Source organism: Heteronotia binoei, chromosome 9, assembly GCF_032191835.1.
Source record: "Heteronotia binoei isolate CCM8104 ecotype False Entrance Well chromosome 9, APGP_CSIRO_Hbin_v1, whole genome shotgun sequence".
NCBI lineage: Eukaryota > Metazoa > Chordata > Lepidosauria > Squamata > Gekkonidae > Heteronotia > Heteronotia binoei.
The window spans coordinates 37,363,920-37,385,415 of record NC_083231.1 but is presented as its reverse complement, the minus strand read 5'-3'; the positions used below and the strand labels follow the sequence as shown (position 1 = coordinate 37,385,415).

Here is a 21,496-nt window from a genome sequence, read left to right as displayed (position 1 = left end):
CTTTGACGCGGTCGAGGAGCTCAGGGATCAGTGGGAGCGGGTAGCGGTTCCGAATGGTAATCTTATTGAGGGCCCGGTAGTCGTTGCAGAGTCGCAGGTCCCCGGTCTTCTTCTTAACGAACAGGACAGGTGAAGACAGGGGCGAGGTGGAGGGTCTAATGAACCCTCGGGCCAAGTTCTTGTCCAAGTACTCCCGGAGGGCAGCCAGTTCCGGGTCTGCCATGGGGTACAGGCGGCCTGCGGGTAGCGGAGCGCCGGGCACCAGGTCGATGGCGCAATCGTAGGGCCGATGTGGGGGAAGCTGGTCTGCTTCCTTCTCATTGAAGACGTCCGCGAACTCCTGGTAGGGAGTTGGGAGTGTGGTGGCGGCCCCCAGGAGGCTGGTGGTGCGTGGGGAACCGGGTTGGTTGACAGGCGGCACCTGAGTCGAGTCGGGTGGTAGCGGGGAACAGGGTGCGAGGGTACTCGAAAAACTCAGTTCACGTTGCACCCAGTCCACATGGGGGTTGTGGGCTTGCAGCCAGGACAGGCCCAAGATAACAGGGAAGCGTGGCATGCGGGCCAAATCGAAGGTCTGCTTCCCTTGGCGCTGTTGGACCCACAAAACGAGTGGTAGAGTTTCGTGGCGGACCGGCCCCGAACGCAGCAGACGACCATCCACTGCCTCGACCAGTGTAGGAGTTCCCTTTTCCCGAACGGGGACGCCATGCTCCTTGGCAAAGTGGCTGTCCATGTAGCAGCAGGCAGCCCCTGAGTCCAACATGGCATGGACGAAGATCCACCGGTCGTCGGGAAGCTGCAGGCGGATCGGGACCAGGAACGGGGTGGGTGGTGGATGGACGGAGCTAGAGGACCTCAAGGAGTGCCCCAGGCCAGGAGATCCGGCTAGACCTGGGGCTGGCCTTTTACCGAGGCAGCGGAGCTCGGGGTGCGCTTTGATTTGGCCGGGCAGGAGCTTGCAAAATGCCCGTCCCCTCCACAATACAGGCACAGGTTGTGGGTGCGCCGTCGGTTCTTCTCCTCGGGGGTCAGGCGAGGGCGGGCGCCGCCCAGCTGCATGGGTTCTACAGCCGGCGGTAAAGCTGGGGTACCTGGAACGGGAGCCGCCGGGGGGGGCCTTGTTGGAGTAGCGCCCCTCTTCTGCCTCTGGCGCCGACCTTGCAGTCGCCCATCAATGCGTAGACACAGCAGGATCAGGTCCTGGAGGGCGGCTGGGCGGTCGGTGCGTGCCAGTTCGTCCAGGACGGCATCCGAGAGGCCTTCAGTGTACTGGTCCACCAAGGCAGCTTCATTCCAGGCCAGGTCTTGAGCCAGCAGCTGGAACTCTGTGGTATACTGAGACACAGAGTTCTGGCCTTGGTGCAGAGCCCGTATCTTGCGATTAGCTGTCTCAGCACGCACAGGGTTGGCATAGGCGGCCTGGAAGTGTGCCTTGAACCGTGTGTAGTCTGCTAGCAGCGGCGAGGGCTCTAGCAGCAGAGGAGTGGCCCACTTGGCCGCTGGCCCTTTAAGCAGGCTCAGGATAAAACAGACTTTTGTTTTGTCTGTAGGGAAGTCGCCCTGCCTTATCTCCATGTATAGTTCACACTGGGCGAGGAAGGCAGGGAACTCTTCCAGGTTTCCTGCGAATTTCTCAGGAATGCTCACCGGGCAGCGAGAGCGGGGAGCGGCGGCGGCAGCCAAGGCCACGGCATTGGACGCAGTCTGCTGCTGCAGAGTAATCACCGCTTGGGTTAATTGCTGCACCTGGTCTAGGAGCCCCGGCAAGGGGTCCATGCCTTCTGCCGCTTGGTCCGTCATGAGCGTGCCTGGTGAGTTTTGGGTGCTGGCAAGCTGTCACGGCCCGAGTCTCTGACACGAAGCTGCGGCTGCTATCGTCCTGGCAACGAGCCAGGACCTCTCGCAGACAGCTCAGGCGAAGCACAGGGAGTGGTCGTAAAACAGTCCAGTTGATTGATAACGTAAACAGGCAGGCTGGAGGGTGAGACGGAAGCTTGGTCAGGGAAGCCGAGAGTCAGAAACCGGGGAGCCGAGCCGAAAGTCAGAAGCCGGGAAACAGAGCCGAGAGTCAGAAGCCGGGAAGCAAAGCCGAGATCAAACGATACCTAAGCCAGTCCGATAAGCAAAGCCAGAGTCCAGAATACCAGTCTATGAGTCAGGCCGGGTCAGGAATGCACAGGTTCTGTCCGAAGCAAGGGGTGCGAGACGCAGACACATCCAAGGGTGTTCGCTTGTTGCCAGCACAGTTTGGCCTGAGGCCAGGATCCCAGATATACTGCTGGCTAATTGGCTCGTTAGAACTCCGGGCTCAGATCTCTTCTAGCCCGCATGCGCGCCTCTCTACGCCTGTTCCTGAATTCCAGGCGTCTCCTCTCGCGCAGGCGGGCCCCAGGTGTTGGTGAGTCTGGGGGAGATGAGCTAGTACCTGGTGTGGCCAGATTGGTTTCAGGTGGCCCCTGCTGCTGGCTGGCTCCTTCAGGACTTACGTCCTCTGTTGCTGAAGGCATCTGCACAGCAGGGGCGGGGTCAGAAGCAGGCACCTGCTCTGAGTCAGCAGGGGCAGGCATGACAGGAGGAGAGGTTGAATGTTCACTTGGGCATTCTATTATACCCTATGAAAACTGGTCCCCATAGGGCAGGGCTTTTTGTAGCAGGAACTCCTTTGCATATTAGGCCACACACCCCGATGTACTCAATCCTCCAAGAGCTTACGGGGCTCTTAGTACAGGGCCTACTGTAAGCTCCAGGAGAATTGGCTACATCAGGGGTGTGTGGCCTAATATGCAAAAGAGTTCCTGCTACAAAAAAAGCCCTGCCATACGATATAATAGAGAATCAATCCAGGGATATCTGGGGCTAAAGGGGTTGGGGGGGGGGGGTTGTTTCTTTTTAAGTAGAGGCACGGAAATTTTCAGCATAGCATCTGGTGTTTCTCCTCAAACACACACCCCTGCCAAAGTTTTAAAAAGATTGGACCAGGGGATCCAATTCTATAAGCCCCAAAAGAAGATCCCCCCATCCTCTATTATTACCAGTGAAAGGAAAGCATTTAAAAGGATCGTGGTCCAGTTCCGCAGGGCCTCCAAGACTGTCCTCTTCCAGCTGGCATTCAATTGACTCGGCACCGGTATTTAAGAGAAGTGAAAGAAGGCCGTCGCCACCAGAATAGCACCAACTCAGTATTCTGTTTTAACTGTTTTAATAATTGCATATCTGTTTTATTACTGAATGTGTAATTTTAATACTTATTAATTTAATTGTTTGTGGGATTTCATGTTGTGAGCCGTCCTGAGCCTGCTTCGGCGGGGAGGGCGGGATATAAATAAACTAAAAATAAAATAAATTGATATATGATGGCTAGAACATCATTTCAAATTCAGTGATGCTTGTCACAGCCTTGTTCCTGGTTCCACCCCAAAGTCTTCTGGCTCCACCCCCAAAGTCCCCAAATATTTCCTGAGTTGGACCTGGCACCACTACTCATCAGTAATAGTCTCCTACTGGCTGGCACCTGACCGTGCTAGTTACTGAGGTATTGAAGAATGACTTGATGATTATCTGTTGTCAGCATTGATTTTATTTGATTTGAAATTCAAACATTTTCATTCTGATTTGATTGTGCTGAATCAACTTATACCATGTATTCACAAACAGCTTTTCGAGTTGCTACCTAGTAAAGATTAGCAGTAACACAGAAACCAGTTATAGTAATTACTCAATAAGGACTGCATGCCACAAAATTTGTGCATGTAAAAGAATTCTCGTCTCTTAATTTTTTTTTATGATTCCCCCCATATGATAAATCATGTTATGAATAACATGCTGTCTTTTTGAGAAGCTACAGTGGTATTGCACTCTCTTTTTCATATGTTAATCTTCAATAGGTAATTTTACATTCATTTTTAAATTCTATAGGGTTCATTTGGAATATTTCATAGGTAGAATTTCCCCTTATGTCTTAGAGGGTTGAACTTAAATAGCATTTTCCGTACAATCTCATTTTGAATTTGAAGTTTGCCCTTAATGACTGTGAAGCCTCCACAGTGGAAACCACATACACACACAGAGAGAGAGAGAGAGTTTGACATGCTAGGAAAAGTTTAGAGTTAGTGCTATGGAGCCTGGTTCAGACATATCTATGGTTAGATGCAACTTTAAAAAGCCTGGAATATGCATTCCCATCTATTCTTTTTGTGCTTGCTACATTTCCCTTCCATCCCATTTGCTTCTGCACTAATAAACTTTGTTTCCCTTGCAAACCAGAAGTGCAAGCCTTCATTTAATTGTGATTCATAATCTTAATTTACCAGGGCGGTCATAATTCCTAGTCACTAATTTGGTTGTACTGGGAAATGGTAGTTTGCCACAAACTAGAAAAGGAGGGAAGACAGAAGCCCAAATGTATTCCAGAGAAATAAAATGAAGTCAGAGTTAGTTTCCTTTGGGTAAGAGACAGCATTGGAAACGTGATCTTGTTGTAATATTTGTATATATTTACAACTTCTAAAGAAAAGCTTATGTAGAGAAGAGTGTGTGTTACTGTTAAATGGGCCACCTAAGCTGGGCATCTGTTGCGTGAGTGAGAATCATTGGTGCAGCTTCATGAATAGCAGTCCCCCTGCCTCTCCTTTAGTCTGTCTTGAAGCAGGCAGTACAACCATTAATCCTGTATTAAAGTTTTAAAGACAAAAACTGCACCCAGGTGATGTCTCCATTGTAGATAAGCAGCTAGCCACTCACTGTTCTTTGTCTCCCCTAGTTTGAACTGCCACTGCTTCTAGTTTTGTCTCTGTCCATCCCTGAAGCCTAAAGGTCTGTCACCAAACTCCAGCAGAGCTGTGAAGGAGCATTCAGGCTTTTGTTATGTGTCACCAGGTAACACTTTAGACAAAACCATAACAATATACCAGTTTGTGTTAATCAAAGCAGCCAAAATCATAACAGCAACCAGCAGCTTCCTTTTGTTATCAAAATGAATGCGAGAACTAAGTAATTTCAGACATTTTAGTTTCACTGTACAGAAGAACAATACTGGCATGTAGTTAATGTTCAATTCCAGTTATTTTTTCTTTGCTGTCGTTGTGATACACTGAACATTCCCAGCAGTTCAAAACCTATCGCATACCTTCACAAAAATGCACAAATGTTTTGCAGCTTCACAAAGTGAATAAAGCTTCTGGTATGTTCTTGATGTTGTCTATTATTCTATGCCTTGTGTCAATGCAAAATGAGTAACCATCCCAGTCATTTATTTTCTGTGATATAGTAAAGATGATATGCTGAAGTTACATACACTAGAACTTGAACTATAATAATGGTTAAGAGTTAATTAAGCTAAACATTCTTTTTCATAAATGTCATGGGTGGAACATTCTAAAGCCATTTAATTCTAATTAAACAGCTTCTTAATTAGGTTGATTTTTACGTTTCCAAGGAAGAATTTAAAAAAAAAAAAATTGGTTCAGCAGTGATGGCTGGTAGTACTCAATAGTAGTAGTGGGGAAAGGTATTGGTTGTTTTTAAAGAGTATATTGCATCACCCCAGATATCTCACTGTGGGAGATACGAATCTAAGGTTATGTCATGCAATTGACTGTCATGTTACTGATTGCCTAGGAATCTAATCTTATTATTTGATATTTTCATTAAAGTTGTCCATGAAACCTTGAAATTACATTAGTTTGTGCTCTGCAGAAATCACTGTTAATCTTTTATTGTCTTGGTAAATTACACAGAATTTGTTCTGTATTATTAATTCAACTATATTAATTTTTTTTGTTTATTTGTTTAAATATCAGTCTAACCATTTGGTAAATAATATTGCCACAGCTTTGATCTGACTTTCTACAACTTTAATAGCGCATTGTTATGCTGTTACTCCAGTCTAAGCCCATTGGTTTCAGTGCACTTAGACTGGAGTAACTTTGTACAAGATTGCAATGTAAGAAACAGTAAATATACATTTGCTGTAATAATTATTCAAATGCGGCTTTGGCATTTAGTCAAGCTTTACTGCAATATAATTTAATTATTAAAATAATTAATTAGCTGGATTTTATTGTTGTGTATTCAAAGTAAATATTGAAATAACAATATGAAACCATAGAAGTATCAAAGATAGCAAGAAGTGAACATATAGTGATATTAACTATTTGAATAATTTAACATATGTTTAGGAATGTGGTTTACCCAGAACTCAGAACTAGTTTTATCTGTCATAACTTCTAGACAAGTTATTGTTGTTCAGTTGCACAGTCAAGTCTGACTCTCTGCAACCCATGGACAAAGTCACACCAGGCCCTCCTGTCTTCTACCATCCTCTGAAGTACTCTACACAAGTACTCCCCTGCATTTTGTGCTTTGTGTTTGAAAACATGGCATTCTAAAAAATTGTAAAGCTTGATTTGATCCTCTATGAAATACAGTAGGTGGAACCTTTTCCTCAGTAGAACAGAAATTGCATAACTCCCTCCCAAGAGAGCAGGGCTGCCAAGCCCCCAGTGAGGATGGGGGATCTGCCACCCTCAAGTGCTGTTGCCACTGCTAGTGGAAGTAGTGGAGGGAGAAAAATTAAAAAGAAAAATTCACTTAAAGGACATTCTTAACATAGAAATCTTGCAGTTCTTATAGCAACCCAAGTGATTAAGAGTAGATCCTTTGTCATGTCTGGGTAGCTCTAAGAATTGCCAGGAACTCTGTGGTAAGAACTTCCTATAAGTGATGAGGCCATATTTTTCTTTTTAATTTTTCTCCTGGGATACTGCCCACCACAACCCTCCTACCCTCCCGCTTCTGGGCAACTCTATAAGAGAGGTCAAGCTGACTCCTTCCCTGTTAGCATGTATATAGCAAGGACAAGTGCTGTTTCTCAGTATTTTGTCACCTCAAACAAGATTCAGTTGTTACCTTCCTTTCCCCTGTTACTTCCTAAATAGCACAATATGAATTCACGACAAACATCTATGACCTGTTAGCCTCGGTGTTCCCAGTTTTTTTCTGTCTTTATGTATGTGTGTAGCTTTATCTGTGTTCAAAGATCCACATCATGCATTTAATGAAATAAGCTTTAGTTAAAAGAGCTTATGCTGCAATAAATGTAATAGTTGTTAAGGTAATGAAAGATGCATTTTATGTTTTATTGCAGCAGACTAGCCTTCTAGAATTTTCCTTGAGAATTACTTTGCACGAAGAACTCACCAGACCTTAACCCAGGATTTTTTTTTAACTCCAGTGATGAGTATGGGAAGAAAAAGGACCTTTGAACATGTACAGAGTTCCTCCCCTCACAACTAAATAACTCTAGTCTATTTCCTCCCCCAGGAGCACTGATCAGAGAGACTGCACTGCCTGTCTTAGTTCAAATCAGAGCAGCCAAATTATTTCCAAAGGTCTTTGAAAAAGACCTGCCTTGCCTAGTACAAAGAGTCAGCCTGCAGCACTCCAAGGCAAATGGCATCTTAAGGACATATTCCTGGGATGAAGTCCCACTGAGTAGAACTAAGTGGGATTCTTATAGAGCTGCTTAGGACTTCTCTCTAGTAATCACAACCTGGATTAGCACATGTACCAATCCTTTGTAGGATTGGTGCTTTCAACTAAAGCTAGATAACAGGTGCAGATATTAGTGTACTACTACTCTCCTTGCCTTTAATGCTTTTAAAAAGCCACGTGTATTACTAGACCTCACAGGGTCTTCAGAAAATTAATACTGAGTAGAAAATTTGATTTTTTAATATTTTGTGGGTTGCCAATATTTTCCCCTTTTCATTTTCTCTACAATGCTTATGTATTTTATAAAGTTTGTTACTGTTGTTCCTCTTTGTTTCTTTATTTTGCCTTTGCTTTAATTTTGGCAGCATTTTATGACAAAAGAAAATCCCGTTTGCAGATTTCAGTGCACATTCCATTTCCATTGCTTGAGAATTCATGTTTCCACTGAGCTGTCTGCTGTGACCCTTCTCCCCCCTCCCAGCCAAATCTCCTTCCTGTGTACTCACAGTCAATTCAGGATGCATACTGTATGTGCATATGTATAGATACTTTTCCCCAGTGTGTAGCACTTTATGCAGGGGAGGGGGGGGGGAAAGAAACCACACTCGGCTTAGTGGGAACCAGCCTTGTAGGAGCAGACATGGATGAGTTTGAACAAGAACTGACACTTGTCTGTAAAGAGAGAAGAATGAAAAAGCCACAAGGCCAAAAAAAAAAGACAGCTGGTTTCTTTGTTGTCAGCCTTTGTGCCGTCAGCTATTTATTCGATCTAAAGAGATCATTTAGTATATTAGGAGAAGCCAATAATGCTAGGAGTGTTCATGTATTGTAAGCCAAAATGCCCTCAAAACGAGGTTGGGGAATTGTCATGTGGGCACCTGGCTTAATCAGGATCTTTTACCTGTGTATACAGGATTCCACATCCAGAAATTAATGCTTAAAAATATTAGGGACTCTAATGAAGTAAAACAATTAAAATTTATTCCAGAAAATATAGGCTTACATACAAGATAAAATACTCATAAAATCATACACACAGTCCTAAGAAAAATAGATAGAGATATAGAGGAACACATGGGTAGACGAACAGGGTGATATTTACCGATCGTAGTCTTCAAGAAAGGCTCCAATGGCGACGAGCGAGGAAGTGGGAGAGGGGACCCGAAACTTGGCCTTAGAATCGGGGATGGATCTAGGCAGTGAAATTGGGATACTGCTAGAAGCACACCTGTGGGTAGCTAGTCCACAGGTTATAAGGACTACCTTGAGCCCTTAGGGGATGGGAGGTACGAGGGAGGAGGAAAGTGGTCAGCTGATGCATTACCTCCCAAAAAGGGGAGGCTTTGCAGTGACCATAAGGGCTGGACTACTGCGAGAGCCAATAGAAAGTTCATTGGTGTCACCTAATTGGGTGTCTATTAGCCACAGTGTGTGTGTGTGTGTGTGTGTGTATAAATTTTTGGCCACTGTGTGATACAGAATGTTGGACTGGATGGGCCATTGGCCTGATCTAACATGGCTTCTCTTATGTTCTTATGTTCATTCTTGACCAATGAACAGACTTGGATCCTGGATACCTGAGTGAACTTTCAGGTTGAAATGGACCAGGGTGGGGATGCTCCAAGGGGATAACAAAGAGAAGAATGGGGAGAACCACTGGGTGGAGGTGTGCTTGAGTTTATCACATTATTTAAAAGGTGACAATAGAGAGCAAATTGTTATCTAAGGTAACACCCGGTTTACACAAAGAAACTTGGCTCTGGCTGAAGATGGTCTTCCTCTTCTTCTGTCTTCTTCTTGGCACCAACCTTTGTTTAGAGTTCCGCTGAACAAAGACAGTGGCGGTTGGACGATTAGCCACTCCTGGGGTGGGTTGCTGGCTTGCAATCACTGATGACATCTGGCGAGTACGTGAGCTGTTCGCTTCGCTGGAATGGAGTCTGGCCTGTTAGGAAGATGGCTGCATGTGGTGTTAGCCCTCCACGGTGGATTCCATGGTCAGTGCTTCAAAACTGTTCGCCTGGATAGCTCCTGGCGGCGCAGTCTCCTCCGTTCCTGAGTGCCTTCTTCGTGTTCTGGCAACCAGTACTGCATAGGTCACTTTCACCCATGGATAGACTCACTCACACTCTCTGGCCAGACGTGTGTGAGCGACTTCTCCAGGTGCTCTGGCAACCAAGGTGGTGATCACGATGTTCTGTAGGGGGTTTTTCTTCACAGTATTATTTTATATGTTTCTGATTATTCAATATGTTCTTGAATGATTAACATCTTGTTTAAGATACAGACACACTTTTGTTCTCTGCGGTGAAATGTTGCTGTGTCCATCTCAGTTTCTAGAACAGTTGGACACAACAATAGGTCTGATGGTGACAGTGATACCTTCGACTGACCTCCAGTGGGATGGATCTTAGCAGATGCTTCTGCTAAGTGAGGAATCATGCTCTGGAGGAAGGAAGCATCTTACATTGGAATATGTGTATGTTTTATCGAGGGGGTATTCAGAAGTGATACAGAAAACTTCATGAAGTTCCCACTGGTGGATGTTGGTTCAGCTCTGTAGGAAAAGGGAATACAAAAATACAAAATATTGTGCAAAAACAAACACTCTTGACTGGTGTATACAAAATTCTATTGTCATGAAATGAACAGCCTACAACAGTGGGCATACATTCATACAGTATAAATAGATGACAAACAAAAGTCTCAAAACAATATTCCAAGGAGGACCCCACACAGTCTCTGAGTTTTCCAAACTGAGTACTAAGACTCAATAATAAAGTTCCACAGAGTCCCTCCGTTGCTTGTTGACTTCTGAAGGAAAAATTCTAGCCTTCACGCAAACCCCGGCTTTGATTGCGTTCTGCTGCTCCTGCAGCTTCCTCGTAAGTCAACTGAAACCTCCAGCCAAGTTCTCTCTCAAACGCCCATTTTGGTATCTTAATTTGCGGCTCATAGAATTGGACTCCGTGGTCCAATCTTTTGAAACTTGGAGAGCATTTTGAGGAGAGTCATCAAATGCTATGCTGAAAATTTGGTACCTCTACCTCAAAAATGAGCCCCTGAAGAGCCCCAGACACCCCCCCCAGATCAATTCATTATACCCTATGAGAATCGATCTCCATAGGGAACACTGAAGTGCCCAGCAGACACTTCCCCCCGCCTCACCCCCATTTCTGATGACTCTGAAGTGGGGGAGTGGCATCTCTTCTCACGAGTTGCTGAACTTCTGCAAAGTAACACAGAGCAACCAAAGATTCAAGTTTACCTTTCCTATACAAACGACCTCTGAAAACTGAAGGTTTGGGAGGGTCTGAGCTGTTTTCATAGCCACTGAGAGCAGCCATGTTGTTCTCACCCTGCTCCCCCAACCCCTATTCAGCCTTAAAGACACAGATACACCATTTCAAGAGGAAGCCTTTTCAAGCCTCCAGAGGTGGAAAGGCACATGGTGGCTGTGGAGACAGGGCTTCCCCCCTCCAGCCAGCTGACTGGGAGTGGAAAGGCTGGGAAAGCAGGAGAACCCCCACTGGGACCTGGGGATTGGCAAGCCTAGATTCTCTCCCCTTTTTCAATTTATGCTTTTAAGAACCCTATAATGTAGGTACCTGGCTGAGAAACAGTGAATGGCTCAAAGTCACCAAACAAATCCAGTGGGATTTTGATCCTAAGCTAACACTCTAACCCAGGGGTGGCCAAACTTGCTTAAGGTAAGAGCCACATAGAATAAATGTGAGTTGTTTAAGAGCTGCAAGACATTAATGTCAGATGTTTGAGAGCTGGAGGGCAGGCAGCCAGGAAGGAAGGCAGGCAGGCAAATAGATGGGAAGGGGTTGGCTTGGAAAAATGATTTAAAGAGACAAATGCCTTCTCCAAGGTGGCTGACAGGGCAGTGGGGACTTCGAAAGCCACACAATATGTATGAAAAAGCCACAGGTGGCTCCCAAGCCACAGTTTGGTCACTCCTGCTCTAACCACTACACTTCACCATGCTAACTACTAATGGGGGACAGATATAGCCATTGACTGGAGTCCAGAAAAAATTGGGTTTATGTAGCATAGTACTAGGTTTTCAGAAGAGGCTTAAAGATGAAATGTACAGAAAAGTAGTTTAACCGAATATGCAGCATTAAGAGAACACAAAAAATGAAGTGATTGAGGGTGCTAGTTCTCATGACTGGGTTGCGATGTTTCTTTTTGTTCTGTTGTTTAAAAAAGGAGCATGTTAAGTATAATATCAAACACAGTTTAATACATCCAAAATTTGTGGTTTATGTCAGTGTAAAATGGGACTGATAGAACCACTGTTCCGAATTCTGCCACTGGGGGGGGGGATTTAGTAACGCACTGTGTCATTCATTTAAATAAACAAGGTTTTTTATAAATTCTTTTTCAGACAACTGACTACATTTTGAAAATACTTGAGAGAGCATTCCTGGAGTGTAAATGAATGCTGTACTACCTAATGTAGTGTAAAATTGGACTTATCAGTCCCACTGATTGTTTTTGCTAGCTGTTTACATAAGAATGTTGTTCGCAGAGCTGTATACTCCATTTCATCTTAATTTTCAATTGTAAGTGTACTGTGTGTTTAGAGTGAATAATAAACACCAGCGTTAATCCTACTTAACAAGGTAGATGCTTTATTTAAAAAAAATCAGATTAAGAGTGATCAGAATTAGAGTATGTCCTACAACACTTTCCTTAAAAATATACCTGGGGGAAGTCTTGGGATTTTGACTTTGAAGATATTTGTGTAAGCTGCCTTTGTTGAGTTAGTTCTACAGAGAAATTCCCTGGGATCATTAGCATTCTCTGAATGAGTCTGAAGTAACATTTCAATTGAAATCAGTCTAAAGATTTGACTGCTTATTTAAAGAATGAATGAAACAAACATTTGATCTCTTAACATATATTTTTTTAATCTCCTAGGAAAATTAGGAGGATTTGCACAAGAAAACAGTACTATAGATTCTGGAGAACTTGATATAGGCCGGAGATCAACACAAGAGGTTCCTCCTGGGATCTTCTGGAGGTCACAGCTTTTCATTGACCAGCCACAGTTTCTAAAATTCAATATTTCCCTTCAGAAAGATGCATTGATTGGAGTGTATGGCCGAAAAGGCTTACCACCTTCACATACTCAAGTAAGAACTATACATATCTAATTTCATCGTAAAACTATGTTAGTGCTCTGGATTCATTTCTCTTTTTTCATTGTCTATCGTATGTCTAACTGGAAGCCAGAGGGTCCCAGCCCTGCTGGGTTGGTAGGTACCGAAGTTCTGCTGCCACAGAAGAAATGCTTAAGGCATAACTGGTCTCCTTGTGCTTTGAAATTCCTGAATGGGTAATGAAAGCAATGAACAAGTATCTGAAATTTCCCCTCTGGACCTAAGTGGGTGGCAGAAAGGTTCCAGCCCATAACACAATAAGGCTCCTGTGAATGTTGTTTTGTCACAGTGTGGAGAGGAGAGGGACTAATTCGGAGATTTCATTGGCCAAGGGAAGTTTGATCAGTGAAGGTTAAAGAACTCAAGTGATTGGTTCTGCAATTAACAGTTCAAAATACGCATCCTGCGGCTGCAGTCTGTAAAATGAGAGGCTATATGTGGAATTGTACTTTAATGTTCATACATATACAGTTACATGGATGTGTGTTAGACATAAGAGAAATGCATTCTCCAATTCGTTCATTCTCTTGTCCTCTATTTGCATAAATTTAAAAATGAAATTCATTCAGGAGGGAGTTGAATCCTCAGAATGATGGCTCTGGCAGTTCTCACCAACAAAAATTTTAGAAGGCATCCATCAAAGGCAAAAATAGGGGCAGTGATTTAATTGAGTCTGGGGCCCAGAATTTACATTTGGGGATGTAATGCGGGTCTGCATTTAAACAAAATCACACATTAGTGGCATTACATTAGTTTATGTTATGTACATTATTGAGCAGCCTTATATAATCATTGCTATAATGCAGTCTGGTATGGTATCATTGGAAATTAATTTTAAAACATTTCTCCTGACTTTTTACCCATATTCCCAGATGTTGTACAATGACAGCCACTGTCTATCTGCCTGGGTCAGAACAGTCTGTGCCGCAGTTCTCTGTTTTCTCAGGTATCATAAATAAATCAACCAGAAGTAATTGGTAGTGGCTGTCCATTCAGAAAGAATCAATGGTAGTCTGCAAGTCTTTGTGACACTTTCTTAAAATGTCAGTTTCATTGCAGCCAGCCAATCAATGTGTTTATTTAAAGAGACTTTAAGAAATAACAAATGACTTGGCTTAAAGGGGGGGGAGGAATGAACAAATGTATGAGAACTAGTTTATCTACTGTATCTAACAGTGCAGTCCTAAGCAGAGTTACACCCTTCTAAATCCATTGAGGTCACTGGGTCTAGAAAGATGTCACTCTGTTTAGGACTACACTGTATGTAGTATAGCCATACAGTTGAATACCATTTAAAATGTTTTGTACATACAGTTAAAAATATTTATAGCAGCCAACAGTCCATCTGTAGCAGTAGCCTTTCAGTGGTGACATCTGTTTGGAACAATTTATGTGAAGGAGTTCTATTTTGGACTCTTTTAATGTTACATGCTTTCAGTGGACATACTTCAGACACTTTTTTAAAGCTGTATGGTGCTAGTCTATCATGCTGTGCACAGCTTCAAGTAGTTGTATATTGATTTCACTGAGTGGTCAAATAAAATGGGTGAGCTTGTTTTATTAACAGGTGTGTTATATGTTCTTTTTGATTTTATAACTCTAAAAGCATGCAGATTATTTCTATGCTGTGGGTAGTTTGAGTTTAAATGACAAAACATTCAAGATTATTTATAAGAAATGTCAGGGCTTTTTTGAATAGGAACACAGAGGAATGCAGTTCTGGCTGGTTTGACACAAGGGATTGTGGCCTCATACGCAAATGAGTTCTTGCTGGGCTTTTTCTACCAAAATTGCCCTGAGGAATGTTATTTCTTTTTGATAATTTATACTGTTATGTAACACCACATTTTTTAAAAAAATGTTAAATTAATATATGATTATTCCTACCAATATACACCTCCCTGGGCCCTGCCTTGCAGGGGAGGGTGCTTTAAAAATGTAATCTAATGATGATAACGATGATGATGATGATATTTACAGCACAACTTTGTAAGTGGTAGTATAATTAAGGATTTGTAAGTATGAGTAGTCCTGAACTGGACAGCCCAAATTAGTCTGATATCATCAGATTTCAGAAGCTAAGCAGGGTCGACCCTGGCTAGTATTTGGATGGGAGAGCTTCAAGGAATACCAGGGTCATGACATGGAAACAGGCAATGGCTAAGCCACCTGTGAACATCTCTTGCCTTAAAAACCCCATGAATTGCCATAAGTCATCTGTGACTTGGTGGCACTTTCTACCAAGTGTGAGTAACCATATATAAGAAAATAAATGGTTTACACTTATTGAAAATATACTAGTTAGAAGTAAGAACAGAGAATCTGTGAAACAGTAGTTTAACAGTGGTGTTAAACATTGCAATTACAGGTTTCATTGAATGTTCGTTTAATTTAACCAATCACTGAAAGAATGACATTTGTCCATGCTAATCAGATTAAGTACTAGTCTGTTTGCTGATGGATAGTTTTGTGCTCTGTTCTTTTTTAGATAGGGAGTGATAATGGATCAGATATATACTCAAGCCAACATTACAGAAACGCTGGGTGTTTTTACTAAGCGAAGAAGGAACATTCCCTTCTTTCAATTCCGCCTTATGGAAATAGTTGCCAATTTTATTCCATTCAGGGGCTTCTTCTAGTTCAATATATAAAAACCACTTAAATCCTGATAACCGTAACTGGCTTGAGTGACTCACTCATAAAATTAGGTCAAACTTGGCTGAAATTTCAATTGAGTGAGATTCCGTGCATGGAGGAAGAGTGTAAATTTTTTACATAGCAGTAGTTTACTTTCCCAATAAACATTTAATGTAAAAAGCAAACTCTGGGTTGAATGTTCCTTATTGCTTAACAAAAAACAACAACAGAAGACTGTCTCTGAGCAACAGGTTTGCCTTTATGGCATGCATGCAGAACATGGGGTCACATAAGTATAAACAGATTGTTTCAGTGATGGAAACCAAAGATATAAATTTACAATTATAATTAATTGTGATTATTGCTATCAATGGTAAGAAGACTTGATACAGTGCTTTTTGAGTGCTCAAAGAGCTCCTTGTAAATTAGCTCAGCAGTTCTCAAACTTTACCAATCCAGTTTTATTTAAAATGCTTTGTGGACCCTCAGAATCATCTTTGCCAGTACCTGCTGCACACCAGACAACTCTTTAAAAGTGCAGAACTCCTTCCTGTAGCTCTCAGAGCTGTACTTCTGTAATGCCGCTTGAACATTAGGCTATTGCTTAACTGTTGGTTCCCAGTGACCAGTCAGCTCATTTTCAGGCTAATGATGTGTGGTGATCTGGAAGCTAGGTGACTGTGAGTGGCAGCAGCTCTCTGTCAGCCTTTGAAAGAGGGTGAAGCTGATTCTATCTCCTTTCCTGAAGAAAAAAAATACTGTTCCTTTTCTGAGAACACTGAGAAGGCTCCATTTTTATGTTGGCCAGGTAGGTGCAAGAAGGTGTAACGAAGGACTTGCAGGAATAACCGCATGGGAACATCACGGTTCCTGGGTTACAGTCTGAGAAACACTGCATTTACTCATTAATCCATGTAACAGGCTTTAAAGTAGGCCAGTATTATTCCTTAAATAGCAAATATGTCAGGCTGAGTACTGGTAATTTTACCCTGGGATTTCATGGCTGATTAGAAGTTTTTGCCAGAGTTGTTGGAGAATTGGTTCTGCTGTTGTTACTTGGTACCATCAATGTGGGCTACCTCCTTTTCCAATGTGGGTTAGCTTTTTTAACATCATCATTTGTATGTAAAATTTGACAATAGTATTTCTTTTTTTAAAAGCCATAAAATTAACAAGTAGTTGTCAGTGTACTGGCAATATACCGATAGTATTGTTCAGGTCAAGTATTAGCATGTAAACAGGTAGTCCCCTGTGCAAGCACCAGTCATTTTCGACTCTGGGGAGACATTGCTTTCACAACGTTTTCATGGCAGACTTTTTACAGGGTGGTTTGCCATTGCCTTCCCCTGTCATCTACACTTTCCCCCCAGCAAGCTGGGTACTCATTTTACCGACCTCAGAAGGATGGAAGGCTGAGTCAACCTGGAGCCGGCTAGCTGAACCAGCTTCTGCTGGGATTGAACTTAGGTCGTGAGTAGAGGGCTCTGACTGCAGTACTGCAGCTTTACCATTCTGCGCCACGGGGCTCTTCTTATTAGCATGTAGGTGGGGTATTATAGAAACTGACAGATACAAATGATTGTGTCACCCTCTTAGTGTTAAAATTCCTAGGCTCAGTAATCAAATATAAGAGAAATAATACTGAGTGAGGTATTTTAAAACAATTTTTGGTTCTAATTTCTGCTTAAGGTGATAACCATATGAGCATAGATAGATAGACAGACAGTTAGATGAAATGCAAAAATGCTTCAGATACTGGGGGCCTTACACCTTTATTTAGGAAATTTTAAAATCCTGTATTATATAAAGCTAAGTATAAAATAAATTGAACGTTTTTAAAATGTAATTGATTATATATACTTTTGCTCTTTTTTCATTTTCAGTATGATTTTGTTGAACTTTTGGATGGGAGCAGGTTGATTGCAAGGGAACAGCGCAATCTTCTTGAGGCAGAGAGAGCTGGCAGGCAGGCCCGATCAGTCAGTCTTCATGAAGCTGGTTTCATCCAGTATTTGGATGCTGGGATCTGGCATTTGGCTTTTTATAATGATGGGAAAAATGCAGAACAAGTGTCTTTCAATACCATTGTAATAGGTAAGCAAAATTTTCCTGGTATTTCTTAGCAAAAACTAATATGAATATTCAGTAATAAATCTTCCTTTGAAGATTGTGAATGTTTTATAGAAAAATTATTTTATTATGTGCAATTATATCAAAAGATGAATTCTTGGTTCTAAAACAAGATGCTTATGATATGATGTTAGGATCTATTATAAACATAGAAAGCTTACAATATTTTCATTAAAATATTTTTTTTTTAGGTTACTGTAGTAACATTCTACAAGCAATAATTTAAGTAAATTATGCACTGTTTACTTTCTCAAGGGTAATAAATAAACCAATCTTACACAGTTCTAAAAGTATCTTAATTTGCTGTCATTGACAAGTACTTTAAATAAGATCTCATTTTTGTAAACTGCTGTGATTGCAATGAATTAGAATTTTTCTTCTTACTGGTCTTTCAGAGTCTGTGGTGGAATGCCCTCGAAATTGCCATGGAAACGGAGAGTGTGTATCAGGATCATGCCATTGTTTTGCTGGATTTCTGGGCCCTGATTGTTCAAGAGGTACATAAATTGAATTCTTTCTTTAGTCGATACAAATAAGGGCCAGGAACACAAGTAGTTACTAAAGCAGCAAGGAAAAGAAACTGAAGTACAACTTGTTGTCTAGATGTTCCTTTGCTTCTAAAGCTTGATTGAAAAGGATTGCGTTAAGTCTTCTGTCATGTTTTATTTCACAGCAGCCTGCCCAGTATTGTGCAGTGGAAATGGGCAGTACTCCAAAGGACGCTGTCTGTGTTACAGTGGTTGGAAAGGTACAGAGTGTGATGTGCCTACCACCCAGTGCATTGACCCTCAGTGTGGGGGTCGTGGGATTTGCATCATGGGCTCTTGTGCCTGCAACTCTGGATACAAAGGAGAAAACTGTGAGGAAGGTAAATACATAAACATTTACTTAGGATTTGGCTGCAATTCTTCAGTACTGTTTTGCCTATTCTAAGGCCTGAAATGATAAGTATGTACAGTGATGTACATATTTATGATATTTACTTTTCTGGGCTGAAAAGTGCAGTTTGTGTTGGTTTTTCAGAACAATTTTCTTTCTCAGTCAAATAGATTTTATTGATCTGCACGTGCAAAGTAATACAATTAAGTTTCTGGAATTAAATTTTCAGACCATTGACCCTATAAGTGTAATGTTTTATTGAGTCAAATTGCTAAATTAAATCTTGTCACCTAAAACGCATTAAAGTGAATTAAGAAAGATAGAGACTATGAAACTCATTTGTTTCCTAAACAGGCTGAATTTCATACACAGCTGTCAGAACACACCACCAAGATTTCTCTCAAGAAAGTTGCGTTTATACAAATGAGCTTTGGCAACTTTAATTCTTTAATAGGGCTTGCCAAGGGTTAGGGTGCCTTTTGTTATCAGGCGACAATGAATTCATCTGGAATCTTAACTGTTTTGATATAGTTAAAGATTATCCATTACCCTAGCTTGTCATTTGTCGGCCAGTTTTATGGGCAGCATAGGTTTTTCATTATTTAAGCATTATTTCTGCGTTTATTTTGACATTACAACAAAATAAAGCAGTGGTCTCAAATTTCAGTTTTACTCTAAGGCTTAAAATTGCAATATTTTGCTAGAAGGGAGATGTTGCAGAATTTGTAACATTTTGTTTCAAATATTTTATTAAGAAATATCATAGGGAAAGGATAAGCATGGAATACTCATATGTGTCACAAAGCATAAATCCGTGTAAGGAAACATGTCTTTAAAGGGAACCTATTTTAAACTAGATTTCTAGCTTCTTTGCTTTTAGTAGATAATATGTTACCTTTTTGCTTGAAAAAAACCCAGTCATTATAGAGAGAAAATCAATAATAAAATAAATATTTGAAGCTTATTTTTTTAAAAAAAATAGCAACCTGAAATAATTCTGTGCACAATTGCAGTCAGTGTTCTTCTTGATCTCCTGAAGATTAGAACAGGTACATTCCGTTATTTCTATATCTGTTTGCTATCCTTTTAAAGAAAAAAGTCTATGGTCAAGGTTCAAGGCTTCTGCTTCCTGCCCTCTGCATTCCAGGGCCTAAATATCACTGAATCTGTGCTACTTTACTTGTGTACAGCATTAATAGGATAAGTCATCAGCTCATAAATGCAAAATTGTCTTCTTATTTCAGCTGATTGTTTAGACCCAGCCTGTTCGAATCATGGTGTCTGTATTCATGGAGAGTGCCATTGTAATCCAGGATGGGGTGGTAACAACTGTGAAATACTGAAAACAATGTGTCCGGATCAGTGTTCTGGCCATGGCACTTACCTTCAAGAAAGTGGCACCTGCACTTGTGACCCTAATTGGACTGGTCCTGACTGTTCAAATGGTAAAGATGATTAAAAGAATTATTTGTTTATTTTTAGTGTGAATGTAGGACAGGGTTTGCCAGCCTTTTTTAGGCTGTGAGCACCTTTGGAATTTTAAGAGGGGATGGTGCATACCACTCCAAAATGGCTGCCTCTGAAGGCAAACAAAATGGAATACTTCCTCCTTACATCTCCTGGGAATACAGAAATCCTGAAAGGGGAATGGAGCTACAAACACACTATGGAAAATCCAGTTGCTTACCAGTCCTCCTCATTCTCCAGTGGAAAACCCTTTCAGTTGAGTGAGGAAAGCTAATTACAAGCCATGCCTTACTATGATCCCACCCACTTTTTGAAAAGCTTGGCAAGTGCCAGGGAAAATACTGGCAGGCACCATGGGCAATTTTGCTGTAGGACAATTGTGGGTATTCTGTGAAGATACTGACTGCAGGTACCAGTACATCCAGATTATATTACTGTAATGTGCTCTACAAAGAGTTGCCTTTGAAAACAGTCTAGCAATTTTAAATTCTATAAAGTATGGCAACCAGGCTATTGTCAGGGGTTGGTTTACAGGTACTGTATCACTGCAGTGTTGGAAAATGTGCACTGACCATCTTTTTCTGGGTGCAGTAATCTTGTTGGAGGTGCTGCAATATTCCTTTTTGTTTCACTTTTTACTCTAACAGACTAACAGGTAGCAACTCTAGAGTCAGTAAAAAGCAGTAGCTATCATATGCAATAAATTAATCCATACAATATCTTGATACATGTGACAGTAGAATATCGGTGGCCAAAGTTGCTTAATGTAAGAGCCACATAGAATAAATGTTAGATGTTTGAGAGCTGCAAGACATGAACCTTAGATGTCTGTGAGCCACAATACAGGAAGGGAGGGAGGAAGGAGGGAGAGGTGAAAGAAAGCCACTTCAGATACATTCTCCAAGCCAGCTAATTAGGCAGAGGGGGCTTCGAGAGTCATACAGAATGTGTAAAAGAGCCACATGTGGCTCCCAAGCCAGTTTGGCCACCCCTGCTGTAAATAATAACTCTGTAGTTCCTGCTTTCGCATTGATCTTTTCGTGTGCCTGCTGTCAAAATTCCAAATTTATTTTTTTTCATGATGAAAAGCAAACGCACGGTTTTATTTTTTTTTAAAAGCAAACGTTTCCTTTATTTTAATATTTTGTTCATTAATCAAAAGTAGTTCTCATTAAATAAATGGTTTTTCATGTTGGTTGTAAAATAATAAATTAATGCTCTGTATTTAGAGAAAAAATAGATAAAATGAAGTGTCGTATTTCAAATGACCTACAAATGCTGAATCAATAAATAGATCCTTTGGATAAAAAAAAATTAAACTGGTGTTTGTTGCATCAGAGGGTTTACGGGTTTAAAAACAACGGAGCTTTCCTCTATCTTCATCACAGTTTGTCCATTAATTAGCCCTCCAATTCCACTTCAGTTAAATTAACTCTAATTAATAAGTTCATTACAGAGGCTGACACACTTTGCTTAAAGCAAGTGTGCTAAAAGCTGATAAACACCTTCATTTTAATGAAGAATTGATTAGATGGAGGAGAAAAGTTGGTGCTTTGAAATAAACCTGTTTCTTCCACAGCTGGAGCTGATATTCTGAAGTTAATCAAGCCATCAGATCTTGAAATTAAAAAAGTCTGAATCAGTATAGAAAACATTATGTGGGAAAAGTCACCCAGCTCTGTTGGTCATTGCCAGTTATAGGCCTATTAGGCACAGGT

General features: G+C 41.5%; 1 protein-coding gene across 14 annotated transcripts in view; it reads left to right on the top strand.

Annotated features, from left to right (window-relative positions):
• TENM3 (teneurin transmembrane protein 3) overlaps positions 1-21,496 on the top strand; it is a 721,265-nt gene that overhangs the window by 575,369 nt on the left and 124,400 nt on the right. For all 14 annotated transcript variants that reach the window (XM_060246485.1, XM_060246482.1, XM_060246496.1 and 11 more), the window contains 5 exons: positions 12,424-12,638; positions 17,186-17,396; positions 17,828-17,929; positions 18,106-18,300; positions 19,556-19,756. In XM_060246485.1, the coding sequence (XP_060102468.1) occupies positions 12,424-12,638; positions 17,186-17,396; positions 17,828-17,929; positions 18,106-18,300; positions 19,556-19,756 (924 nt within the window). The remainder of the gene's footprint in view (positions 1-12,423; positions 12,639-17,185; positions 17,397-17,827; positions 17,930-18,105; positions 18,301-19,555; positions 19,757-21,496) is intronic.